Raw genomic sequence first — 12,251 nt, 5'->3', positions numbered from 1 at the left:
TGTCACCTCTGATGTCTCTGTTATTATAGATATGCACTCAAGTAAAATACGGCTGTTTCCATTATTTTAAAGATGAACTTGCTCTGGTAGTCAGTTTCTACTGCTGCATAACAAATGGCCACAAAGCTGGTAAGTCCTAACCACACAAATGTACTGCCTCTCATTTTCCCTGGGCCTCGTTTCCGGGTCCATAGTGGTCTGATTCTCGGATCAGCGTCTCACAAAGCTGAAATAAACATGTTGGCAGGGCCTGGCTCCTTTCTGGAGGCTGTGGGGAGGACTTGTTTCCAAGCTTACTGATGTGTTTGAGAAAATTCAGTCCTTGTGGTTGTAGGACTGTGGTGCCTGGTTCCCCAGGGGCTGTCGGCCAGGAGCCTCTCTCATCTCCTTAGGACTGCCTGCCTTCCTTCTGCGGTCCCTCCAGCTTCAGACCAGCAGTGACTCATCTAGCCCTTCCCACATTTCCAGCCTCTCTGACTCTTCTGCTCTCAGCTGGAGAAAGCTTGGGACCCACCGGCTCATCTAGGGTCATGTCTCTTTGAAGGCTAACTGTGTCTCATAGTGTAACATAATCATATGAGTGGTATTTCATCATATGCAGAGACTCCAGGGATCAGGGCAAAGATTATGGATCTTTAGAGGATCATTTTGGAAATTCTGCCACCCACAACGATATTCTCACAATAAAAGCCTATCCCGAAGAACGGTATTCTGCAAGGGGAAGAACTGACATTGAAGCTTGTCCTTGTTGATTTGTGGTGTGTGTGTGTGTGTATGTATTTTTTCCCCTGGGCCCTCCGTTGTGTTTTTTTTTTGTTTTGTTTTTACGCTAATATAATTTGAAAGCACACATTAGTACAGAATATTCTTTAATAATAAGACTCTTTGATACATTTGCTGAGGATCCATGCTATGTGTTTTGCAAATATTTCATTGAATACAGTTTCCATTTGTGGTATGAGTTACTTGCTTCATCTTATAGCTGGAGAATTGGAGGCTTCAGGGAGCCTGAACCACACGCTTCAGATCAAGGCATCTTCTAAATGATGCAGGTACTGCTGGACCGCATTCTGAGTCCCCCAAGCTCCGGTCTTGTCACACAGTCAGAGGAAGGCCATTATTGGCACAAGGCTTACCATTCTTTATCCCCCTCAGTATTTCTCTGGGTTCGCGTTTGCTTATTCCAGACAAAAATAACAACAGCATGATGTAGAGAGTTATTATTTAGGAAGACAATCCTGGTAAGTTCTGTAAAATGATATAACTAAAAATAATTTGATGTAAAACCGCCAAAGGCAATCGCTTGTGCTTCTCCATGCAGTGCACTTTGGGAAAACAGTGTTTGCATTGATTCCGAGGAACACCTGGCATTAATTTTCATGTGTTTTCATTTTGAAATCAGTATTTCAAATTACTCTTTGAGTAAATTAGCTTGACTACAAGGTTCTTCCGGTGGAAAGAGCATCCTCCTTTTCTCAACAACTCAGAAAATAGAGGTATATGCTTAGTAGGACTTTTGATGATGTCAGTTCAAGCCATTAAGATATGACCCTTGACCCATTAGAGTGTTTATTAGTGAAGGGGAATCACGCATGAACAAAGAACGATATATGGTGGCATTTCTTTCTTTTTTCTTTAAATTCAAGTTAGATAGCATATAGTTTTGTCTTGGCTTCAGGAGTAGAACCCAGTGATTCATCTCTTACATATGACACGAAGTGACAGAAGAGAGGCAAAAGATACTGTTAACATTCAAAAAGAGTGAGTGTTTTTGTCTGAAACGGATCAAGGAAGGCTTCCTGGATGAGGTTATAATTAAGCAATACCTTGCAGAACAGATGGGATTTTGACTTCCAGTATTTCGGTATGTGAGAAGGGAAAGTCAGGAGGGTTGTAAGGAAGTGGGTGCCTGTGGGTCTGTGTGGGAACCGTAAATCAGTGAGTCTGTTGGAATCTTATAACGCTCCTATAATGAGAAAGGAAGCTGTCAATGTAGGTCCTGCAACACTGAAGAAGCTATGTTAAAGTGAATCCAGACTTAAATCATGCTGAGATATTGCTGTGACTCTGAAGTTTATATGGAAATGCAAAGGGCCCAGAATATCTCATTTAATCTTGAAAAAAACAAGCCACGGGCGCCTGGGTGGCTCAGTCGGTTAAGCGTCCGACTTCAACTCAGGTCAAGATCTCGCCGTCCGTGAGTTCAAGCCCCGCGTCGGGCTCTGGGCTGATGGCTCAGAGACTGAAGCCTGCTTCTGATTCTGTGTCTCCCTCTCTCTCTGCTCTTCCCCCGTTCATGCTCTGTCTCTCTCTGTCTCAAAATTAAATAAACATTAAAAAAAAAAAAGAAAAAAACAAGCCAGGTGGAAGGTCTCCCTCTACTTAACAAAACTATAGTAATTAAGGCAGGATCAAGAATAGACTAATGGCCCAGTGGAACAGAGTGGAGTGTCCAAGTATATTAATGAATGCATGCTAATACCTTTATTGTTAAAGAATATACAGACCCAATATATGGATGCTTCGTTTATGACAAGGGTGACACAGTAAAGTATTGGGGAAAGAAAAGATTGAGAAAAAATGGCGTTTAATCCATTGGCTGTCCAGATGGGAAGAAAAGTGGAATTTTACCCCCATCTCACAACACACATTAAGATTAATTACAGAATATTTGGAGATTGAAATGTGAAAGGCAAAGAATTAGGGGATCTAGAAGATATTGGAGAATATCTTCATGATGTGTAGTAGAAAATTAAAAAAAAAGTAGACTGCAAAAATGCTAAACATGAAGAAAAATATTGATTTCCTGAACTATATTAAAATGAGGACTTAGGTTTTACTCTTAAGAGCATAAACCTGGAAGCCACAGCAAGGGCAATTGTTATTTATAAGACATATAGGTGACATATCTGAAGAACATGAATAACTATATAACTTGTTTTTAAGTTTATTTAATTTTGAGAGATAGAGACAGAGCATGAGGAGGGGAGGGGCAGAGAGAGAGGGAGACACAGAACCCGAAGCAGGCTCCAGGCTCCGAGCTGTCAGCACAGAGCCGGAAGCCGTGCTCGAACCCACAGACCGTGAGATCATGACCTGAGCTGAAGTTGGACGCTTAACCGACTGAGCCACCCAGCGCCCCTCTTTATTCATTTTCAACTTTATTTATTTTGAGAGAGAGAGCAAGTGAGGGAGGGGCAGAGAGAGAAAGGAAGAGAGAGAGAGAGAGCATGAGCAGAGGAGGGGAAGAGAGGGAGCCACAGGATCCGAAGCAGGCTCCAGGCTCTGAGCTGTCAGCACAGAGCCCCACGCGGGGCTCAGACTCATGAACTGTGACATCGTGACCTGAGCTGAAGGTGGATGCTTAACCGACTGAGCCACCCAGGTGCCCCAATAACTATTGTAATTTTTAAAGAAAGACAATCCAGTGATGAAATGCAGGCAAGACATTTCAAAAGCCAGTTCATAAAAGTGGTTATGGAAATGGCTTGGAAAGCTTGCAGAATTGTTGCATCTCTCTAGAAATGACAGCTAAAGGCACAATGAGATACCATTATACACACACCATCATAAAATGGCTAATAGCCACTTTCATACACTGCTAATGGAAGTGTAAGCAGTGGGTTTTGGAAGACTTCTTCGATGATCGGTCCTCAGGAACATATACGCGCCCAATAACAAAGAAATTTCCCTCCCAGGTATATCCCCAAGAGAAATGCATGCTCATGAACACCAAAACACATGGCATTCATTGGATGCCCATTGGAGAAAAAAAAAATCACAAAGCTAAAAACTGGGAAAAATTCAAATGTCCAACAACAAAGCAATTGATAAATCATTTGTGGAATACTAACAGAATGGAATGCGGGCATCCATAAATACATGAACTAGAGATTTATTCAACAAAAGATGAATTTCACAAATATCAAATGGATGGGGAGGTTCTATTTCCTGACTTGGGTGGTGGCTTGCATGCCTGAGCTCACATTGCAATAATTCAGTGAGCAGTACGCATAAGGTTTTTGCACTTTTCTGTGTGTTATTCATCAATATAAGTTGAAAAAATGTAGTATCAGGCTTGCATTTTTCGGTGAAATCGATCTCAATTTCTCATTGCATATGGTGGAGGTACTGCACACATTATGATTCTCAGTGAGTTCCCTATGAGTATCAGGAAAGGAAGATGGAATATCACAGTGCCAAGTAAGCTATCCTGGGGGCTGATCTTCAACGGTAAAAATCTCTAGCTGAACAGTTGCAGAAATTCCGTGGTGCTTCTTATGGGGGAAAACTCAGCAGTTGTGACAACACCGTACTGAAGTTTACTCATTAAATGTTCGTTGTTGTTGTTGTTGTTGTTGTTGAAGAAGGAGGTAAGAAATTAAGACTTGACTCAAGTCAAGCACAGAGAGCAAATAAGGGGATCCCAGTGGATTTTTTAGAGCTTAAGGATAGTAATAACATTTTAATTTAATTCCCTCTTAACAAAATTCCCAAGGTATGGTATGTATTGGGACATAAGTTTTTCCAGAACAACAACAACAACAAAATGAGGTAACTAATTCTGGAAACTTCCAACCAAGTGAAAAGACAATGTGCTTTGGAGTGGAATCTTACCAGTTCCTTGGGAAGGAAACTTAAGAATAAAGCCAAGTGATTCCAAGAAAGTCTGCCCTCTTCTCTGTGTGGAGGCGCAGATGAAGGTGGGAAGAAAGAACACAGGCTGAAAAAGAGTACAATTTATGCTCCGTTTTAATTTCAATCCTCGGAAGAAGAAAGGAGCTCCTTGGAATGTAAGTTTAAAGCATTCTTAAAAATCCATCTCTGTCCCTCCGTTTACTCTTCAAGAAGCTCAAAATAAAAAGACTGATGGGAAAACGAAAAGGACTGACATCTAAGATGTGTTTCTTCGGTACATAGAAAAATCCCACTTTCAGACCATAACTGGTTAGAATGTTGCAGCAAACCTAACATGCAATAATGTGAAATTTGCTAAGATGCATGAAGAGATTATAGTCAAGTGAAATCCCTCTTCAGATTCACTGGCTGCCCAGAACAGGGAGAGAGAGGCAGGGCCACCCTCTCTAGGTGTGGTGCCATCTGTGTGGAATGCTGCCGTGCGTTATAAGCATCACGCTCCAAGCAGGGGGTACAAATGGGAGCACAGGTGCAGATGTTTGAGAGCGCTTGTACTTGAGCAAACCTGGACTCTTTACAGGATTTCCTGGGACCTCCTTACTCTCCTTGTAATCAACAGCTCTTTCACTGATAAATTTGCATACGCGTTTTGTCCGATTCTGTAGCCCTCAAACAACACGTAGGACTGGGTTGAGACTTTGAGACATCCGAGTTTCCCTCTTGGAAGAGTGACATCTTTGAAAGGGTGGATACTCTGTATTCAGATAGGGCAGTGTCTTAATCACAGATAACTCTTTGGAGATACCAGGTCCTGCCCTTCAGGTATCACCTTCTACATTTGGCAGCCTTGATTGTTTGCTCTTTACATTTTTTTTTTAATTTTTATTTATTTTTGAGAAGGAGAGACACAGAGTTTGAGGAGGGGAGGGAATTCCAAGCAGGCTTCAGGCTCTGAGCTGTCAGCACAGAGCCCGAGGAGGGGCTTGAACTCACGAACTGTGAGATCATAACCTGAGCTGCAGTTGGATGCCTAACTGCCTAACTGAATGACCAACTGAGCCACCCAGGCGCCCCTGATTGTTTGCTCTTTAAAATGGAGATAGCAAAATGTTTCTTACCCAAGCTTGGGTGGAAGTCAAATTGGCTGTCATTTGCAGAGCACCTGGGGCCGAATCTGATAAGTCTTGCATACTCTGAAAATGCTTGTCCCTTGTCCCCTCTCCATTGTCACCTTAAAGGTGTCGTCCCACTCAGCCAATCACGGATTTAGAACCGCAGGGTGGAAATTGATTGTATCTTTGCCACCATCTTTGTGGTCCTGGGTCAGACATCTTGGAGCCTCAGTTTTCTTATTTATAAAGGGTGAGGTTGGGGCTAGAGTTCTCTCCGCTTCTCAGAATTTCAGAAATCTCGAACTTCAAATGCATGGCCTGTATTTTTGTTACTCACTTTCTCCCACCTAGGCTTTGTATATTTCTTGCCTGTTTTTCTCCCAATCGGTTGTAGCTATTTTTTTTTTTTCTTCTCTCTTTTTCTTTTTAAATGTTGAAATACTTTAAGGAATTGCTTTAGATTACTTTTTTTTGGGGGGGGGTTTGCTTTAGATTATTATTTATTTATTTATATCGAGGGGGGAGAGGCAGAGAGAGAAGAAGAAAGAGAATCCAAAGAAAGGTCCACTCTGAGCCCCAAAGCAGGGTTCAATCCCATGAACCATGAGATCATGACCTGAGCCAATCAGGAGTTGCATAGTTAACCGGATGAGCCACAGAGGCGCCCCTAGATTGTTTTTAATTACAAAAGTAATGCAAGTGTATTGCCTCCTTGTAATAAAATATTAAACTTGCAGATAAATCTAGGGACCCCTTTGATTTCCTACCTACATACCAGTTCACTGTTCCTCTCTTTTCAGAGGTAATGAGTACTCCTTTGCTGCATTGTCTTTCCAGACTCTTTTGCTTTTTCAATCTTTTCAAGTTTATTTATTTTTCTTGAGAGAGAGAGAGAGAGAGTAGGAGGCTCAGAGAGAGAAGGAGTTTTGCACTGGCAGTGGGGCTCAATCCCACAACCATGAGATCATGACCTGAGCCAAAATCAAGAGCTGGACCCTCCACCAACTAACCCACCCAGGCACCCCTTATATATTTATTTAATTTTAATTTTGATTTATTTTTTTTTTTTAGAGAGGGAGAGAGCATATGCCCTTGAGAAAGGGAGGGGCAGAGGAGAAGGAGGAGGAGAGAGAGAGAGAGAGAGAGAGAGAGAGAGAGAGAAAATCCCAAGCAGGCTCTATGCCCACCTCCCCTCTGGTAATCTATTATTTAATTTTTAAATGTCTGTACAATATTCCCCAGAATGAAATACCAAAGTTTATTTACTGTTATGCTTTTTGGAGAATATTTATGTGGATTCCGTTTTTTTATCATTTGAAGCAATAGTAAAGTGGACATCATTGTTTTTCCATTCTGTGTGTCTTCAGGGTAGATAAAAGTAATGGAATTTCTGAATCATCAGGTAATCACTTTTCAAAAAAAAAAAAATTCAAGAGATAGTAAAAAATTGCCTTCTGGAGGCCCCACCCCTGCAACAGCCAGTGATCTCCAGTGATCACCAGTTTCTCTCCCTGCTTTCTCAGTATATTTTCTCACTTCTTAATATCTTGTCAACTTGAAGGGTGAAATAGTATATGTTTATTGTTTCAATTTGGTTTCTGTGATTACTGGGGATATTAAAGGGATATTAAACATCTTTTCATGTTTATTGGGACTGGGAGTGTCCTCTCTGTATCTTTTGCCAATGACTACAATGAATACTTGCTATCTTAGTGGATACTTTGTGGTAGTTCTTTGTATGATCTGACTTTAGTCTTCTGTAACATATGTTTCAGTAGTTCTCCAGTCTGTATGTCTTAATTTTACCTAGAGTGTATGTTGGCATTTGTTTACTTAAAATTATTATGCTATAAAGCTTTCAACCTTTTCTTCAGGTGATTTTCATGTTCTGTTTAAGAAGTCCATCCCTACAACAAATCATAATGCTATTCTTTAGTGTTTTACTGCTGTGTTTTTTTTTTTATTTTTTTTAACGTTTATTTATTTTTGAGACAGAGAGAGACAGAGCATGAACAGGGGAGGGGCAGAGAGAGAGGGAGACACAGAATGTGAAGCAGGCTCCAGGCTCCGAGCTGTCAGCACAGAGCCCGACGCGGGGCTCGAACCCATGGACCGTGAGATCATGACCTGAGCCGAAGTCGGACGCTTAACCGATTGAGCCACCCAGGCGCCCCGACTGTTGTATGTTTATAATAGAATTTTTCTTTTTAGTTTAATGATGTGGGTGGAATTTGAATATGATCTATTTTTTGAAATGGCCATCCAAATATTGTAATTAATCTTTACTTTCCTGATTGAAAGAAAGTGTTTATTCATACTAAATTGGCATATACGTCTTGGTCTGCCTACGGTTTTTCTGTCTCCTGCCTATTTTAGTAATCATACCTTACTGGTTAAGCATGATGGCTTTATTTATGTGTTGATATCTGGAATAGCACATCCCGTTTCTTTGATTTTCTTTTTTGAAATGTCCTTTGCTCCTTTGAACATTTTTCTCCTCCATGAATTTAAACATCTGATTTTTTTCATTACAAAATTATATTTTAATTTAACTTTTCCAATTGGTTGGAACTGCATGAAATTTACCAAATAACCTGGCAGGTGTCCTAGCCTCATCAGCCTTAAACAGCCAGGATCAGGTTAGTAGTCTGATCCAACCAGCTTTTGACCCACTGCAATGAGGGAGACCAGAACCATGGATGTCTCATTAAACACACAAACAAAAAAAAAACTAGAGCTATTATAGGATTTTGAGAAGTGGGGAGTTTTGGTGAAATTTCAATCAAGGAAAATTGCGATGAGCTCAAAGCAAAGCAAGGCTGTGTGGAAAGGGGCCAACATCACAGCATCAGAACAGTCTGACCCACAAAGGTAGCACAGGGTCCTGTTTCCATGGAAACTACAAAGGTAAACTAGGTGTAGAGTGTTGTATCCAGACATCCCTCATGTGGAGTTTTGTACTCGTGTTGGGGACTGGGACTGCTTTGCTCTGTCAGACTGACTTAGATATTCCAGACCAGAGTGGGGTGTTTCGTCTTGCTGATGTGATTTCAGACAAAAATTGTAGACAGTCTGTTTTTTCAGAAAGTAAAGTTTATCATTGAGCAGTAAAGTATTTGTCACTACCTCCCCACCCCCCCACCCACCCAAATGTTGTTAGGACACTTTCCAGCTGCAGCATATCTGTGGGAGAAATATCATTTTCTGTTCCCTTCATAGTTGATGTATTTGTGTGTGCTATTCTAACCTGAAGAATGGCCACTCAGAGTCTTACCGTCCCTGTTAAAGCTAATTTTTACTATCTCAGGAGGAAATGAATCTTAATAAACACATAAAAATACAGTAAATGTGTTTTTTTGACTGATCTAGGCAGTTCTTCCCTTGTACAGTAAAGTTAAATAATTTATATTTTTCTTCATATGGATCTTGAATGGTTTTTGTTAGGCTTATTTACAGTTATTTTATCAATTTGTATTGATGAATATAAGTTTTTCCATTATAATTCATAGGTAATTATTATTGACATTTTTTACACCAATCTTCTGCTACTTTGAATTCTTTCATTTTTTTTCTAAAAAAATTATCTTATTGGTTGACTATTTTACACTTTCTATGTGGATGACTATTTTGCTTGCAAATAGTGACAGTATTTTCTTATCTCTGTTTTCTAGAATTCTTACACCTTCTTTCTTTTTTTATAGTTTAGTATTTTGGATGTACCCTTCACTACACTGTTAAATAGCACACATTGTGAAAATACAGAGTTTCTGGTTATAGTATTAATATTCCCAGTGCTTACCTTACACACATATATTCTCTGGAAGCTAGAGGAAGATCCTTTTTACCAAGTCAAGTAATTCCTTTTTTTTCCAGTTTGGAAAGTTTTTCTTTGTTTTCTTTTTTTTTTCTTTTCTTTCATTTTCTTTCCTTTTTTTCCTTTCCTTTCCTTTCTTTTCCTTTCCTTTCCTTTCCTTTTCTTTTCTTTCCTTTTCTTTCATTTGCTTTCTTTTCTTTTCCTTTCCTTTCTCTTCTTTTCTTTCTCCTTACTTCCTCCCTCCCATCCTTCCATCCTTCCTCCTTCCTCTTTCTTTCTTTCTTTCTTTCTTTCTTTCTTTCTTTCTTCTCTTTCTTTCTTCTCTCTCTTTCTTTCTTGCCACATTTTATCAGCTTCTTTAAAGAATTCTTTTGAAATAATTATAATGCATTGTCTTTTAATATGTAAGTGTGGTGAGTAATTTTACAGATTTTCTAATGGTGACCCAATTCTTAGTTCTAATTTTTTCTTTAAAACGTTTAAACCATATTGCTGTTAAGAGTAAGAACCTTACTATATTTGCTTGGTAGCTTTTAGTTTAGTCTCTTTTTTATACCAATGCTCCCAAATTGGACCTGTAGTTTCTCTTCTTGTGTATAATGTTATGCTTTTAAATAATTTAAAGGTGTATGCATTATTAACGTTCTGTTTTTCTCACTCTAGAGAACAACACAACCAATGGCTGATGGGAACGATACAAGAATCACAGAATTTATTTTCATAGGTTTGAAGTATCATCCTCGGATGCAAGTCTTCCTTTTCTTGCTATTTCTACTTTTTTACCTTGTTACCATCACAGGAAACTTGGGTATGATTATTCTCATCCAGATAGATCCCCGCCTTCACACGCCCATGTACTTTTTTCTCAGTCACCTGTCTTTTGTGGACATCTGCTTTTCATCAGTAGTGGGTCCCAAGATGCTCACTGACTTCTTCACTGAGAGGAAGGCCATCTCCTTCCTGGGCTGTGCCTTGCAGCAATGGTTCTTTGGGTTCTTTGTGGCCATTGAGTGCCTTCTCCTGGCGTCCATGGCTTATGACCGCTATGTGGCCATCTGTAACCCATTATTGTATTCTGTCGCCATGTCACAGAGATTCTGCGTACAGTTGGTAGTTGGACCCTATACTATTGGCTTCCTGAGCACCATGACTCACACAACAGCTGCTTTCCGACTTCCCTTTTGTCGCTCCAACATTATCAATCATTTCTTTTGTGACATGTCCCCCCTTCTTTCTCTGGTATGTGCTGACACCCGGATCAATAAACTGTTGGTTTTCATTGTGGCTGGAGCTGTACTGGTTGTCAGTAGCTTGACCATTATAATCTCCTATTTTTACATCCTTACTGCCATCCTGAGGATCCGCTCTGGCGATGGGAGGCGCAAAGCCTTTTCCACCTGCTCCTCCCATCTCACCACAGTGTCCATCTTATACGGGACCCTCTTCTTTATCTATGTGCGGCCAGGTGCAATCTTTTCTCTGGACATCAATAAAGTGGTGTCGGTCTTCTACACAGCAGTGATCCCCATGTTGAATCCTCTCATCTACAGCTTGAGAAATAAAGAAGTGAAAGCTGCCATGTGCAGAACGATCGTCAGGGGGAAGTTTTGCATAAGAAGTTAAATTCCTGTCTGGAATACAAAATAGATAAAGGGCAAAGCTTCTAGACATGGTTAGTCTACCTGGTCATCATCCAAAGATGCTAAACAAACATGCAGACTTTGGAGTATGGCATCCTTGAAACGTTCAATATGACTTTTATTTTAAAAACTGTTTTTAAAGCTCCATTTCAATCGTGTGCCTGTGGATGATAAGAATCTCCAGTCACTCAGAGTCAGAGTAATTCTGCTTCCTCAAACATTTTCATCATTAAGAATAGGATAAAAATCTAGTAAGTGTTGGAATCATCTAGCTATTAATAGTGTGGCACTAGTTAAACCAATATACATGTCCAGGCCAGGTGAGATTCATTGGAATGATATGCATGCTCCCTATCTCTAAATACAGAATTGAAAATAGCAAACAGGGCAGGTTACCTAGGTACAAATGATTTCTTTAACTAAAGGGACTCCTCCTATCATATTCCTTTAAATATCTTTTATGCCTATTTTTGTATTCTTGTCTTCTAAGAATACAACGTCATGATCACTGCAGAAAAGAAACCCAAATATGGACAAGTGAAAGGTGAACAACATTGACAGCACAATTCTTGCACACTTATTCATCCACCAAATGACAAATGATAAGAGAGATGCCTCTTTACATATTTGATTTTGATGTTCCAACTACTACTTTAATACTTGATATTTAGTTATTTCTATTTCTTTCAGACAAAAATAAATAGGCACTGTTTATTCTAGAAATTATAAATAAAATGCAAACATGTGAATGAGAGAACAAGAAAATTCTAAAAAAGTCAGAGGCAATAGGTGTTGAGAAGTCAGAGCTAAACTGAAATTCAGAAAATATATATCCTATTTTCATGTTAGTCTTTTTTGGTTGTTCCAATTAAAAAAAATATGACAGAATGAAGTTTAAAAAGATTTTAACACCTTTCTGTGCCTCAGAAAACATTTGAGCAATTCAAGAAGTATTATAATTATTTCAGGGAAGAGGTATTATTAATTATTATGATTTTTAAAAAGTGCCCTTTTGGTGCAAGCTAGAGTTTGCAGGTATTTGAGCCC

The 12,251-nt window shown here is 39.6% G+C and overlaps 1 protein-coding gene across 2 annotated transcripts in view; it reads left to right on the top strand.

The window, feature by feature from the left end:
- LOC122200008 (olfactory receptor 1009) overlaps positions 1–11,187 on the top strand; it is a 32,070-nt gene extending 20,883 nt beyond the window's left edge. For both annotated transcript variants that reach the window (XM_042905416.1, XM_042905417.1), the window contains exon 2: positions 10,228–11,187. In XM_042905416.1, coding sequence (XP_042761350.1) covers positions 10,243–11,187 — 945 coding nt within the window. In that variant the 5' untranslated portion in view covers positions 10,228–10,242. The remainder of the gene's footprint in view (positions 1–10,227) is intronic.
- The last annotated feature ends 1,064 nt before the right edge of the window (positions 11,188–12,251 follow it).

Source organism: Panthera leo, chromosome D1, assembly GCF_018350215.1.
Source record: "Panthera leo isolate Ple1 chromosome D1, P.leo_Ple1_pat1.1, whole genome shotgun sequence".
NCBI lineage: Eukaryota > Metazoa > Chordata > Mammalia > Carnivora > Felidae > Panthera > Panthera leo.
This window is presented reverse-complemented; position numbering and strand designations above follow the sequence as displayed.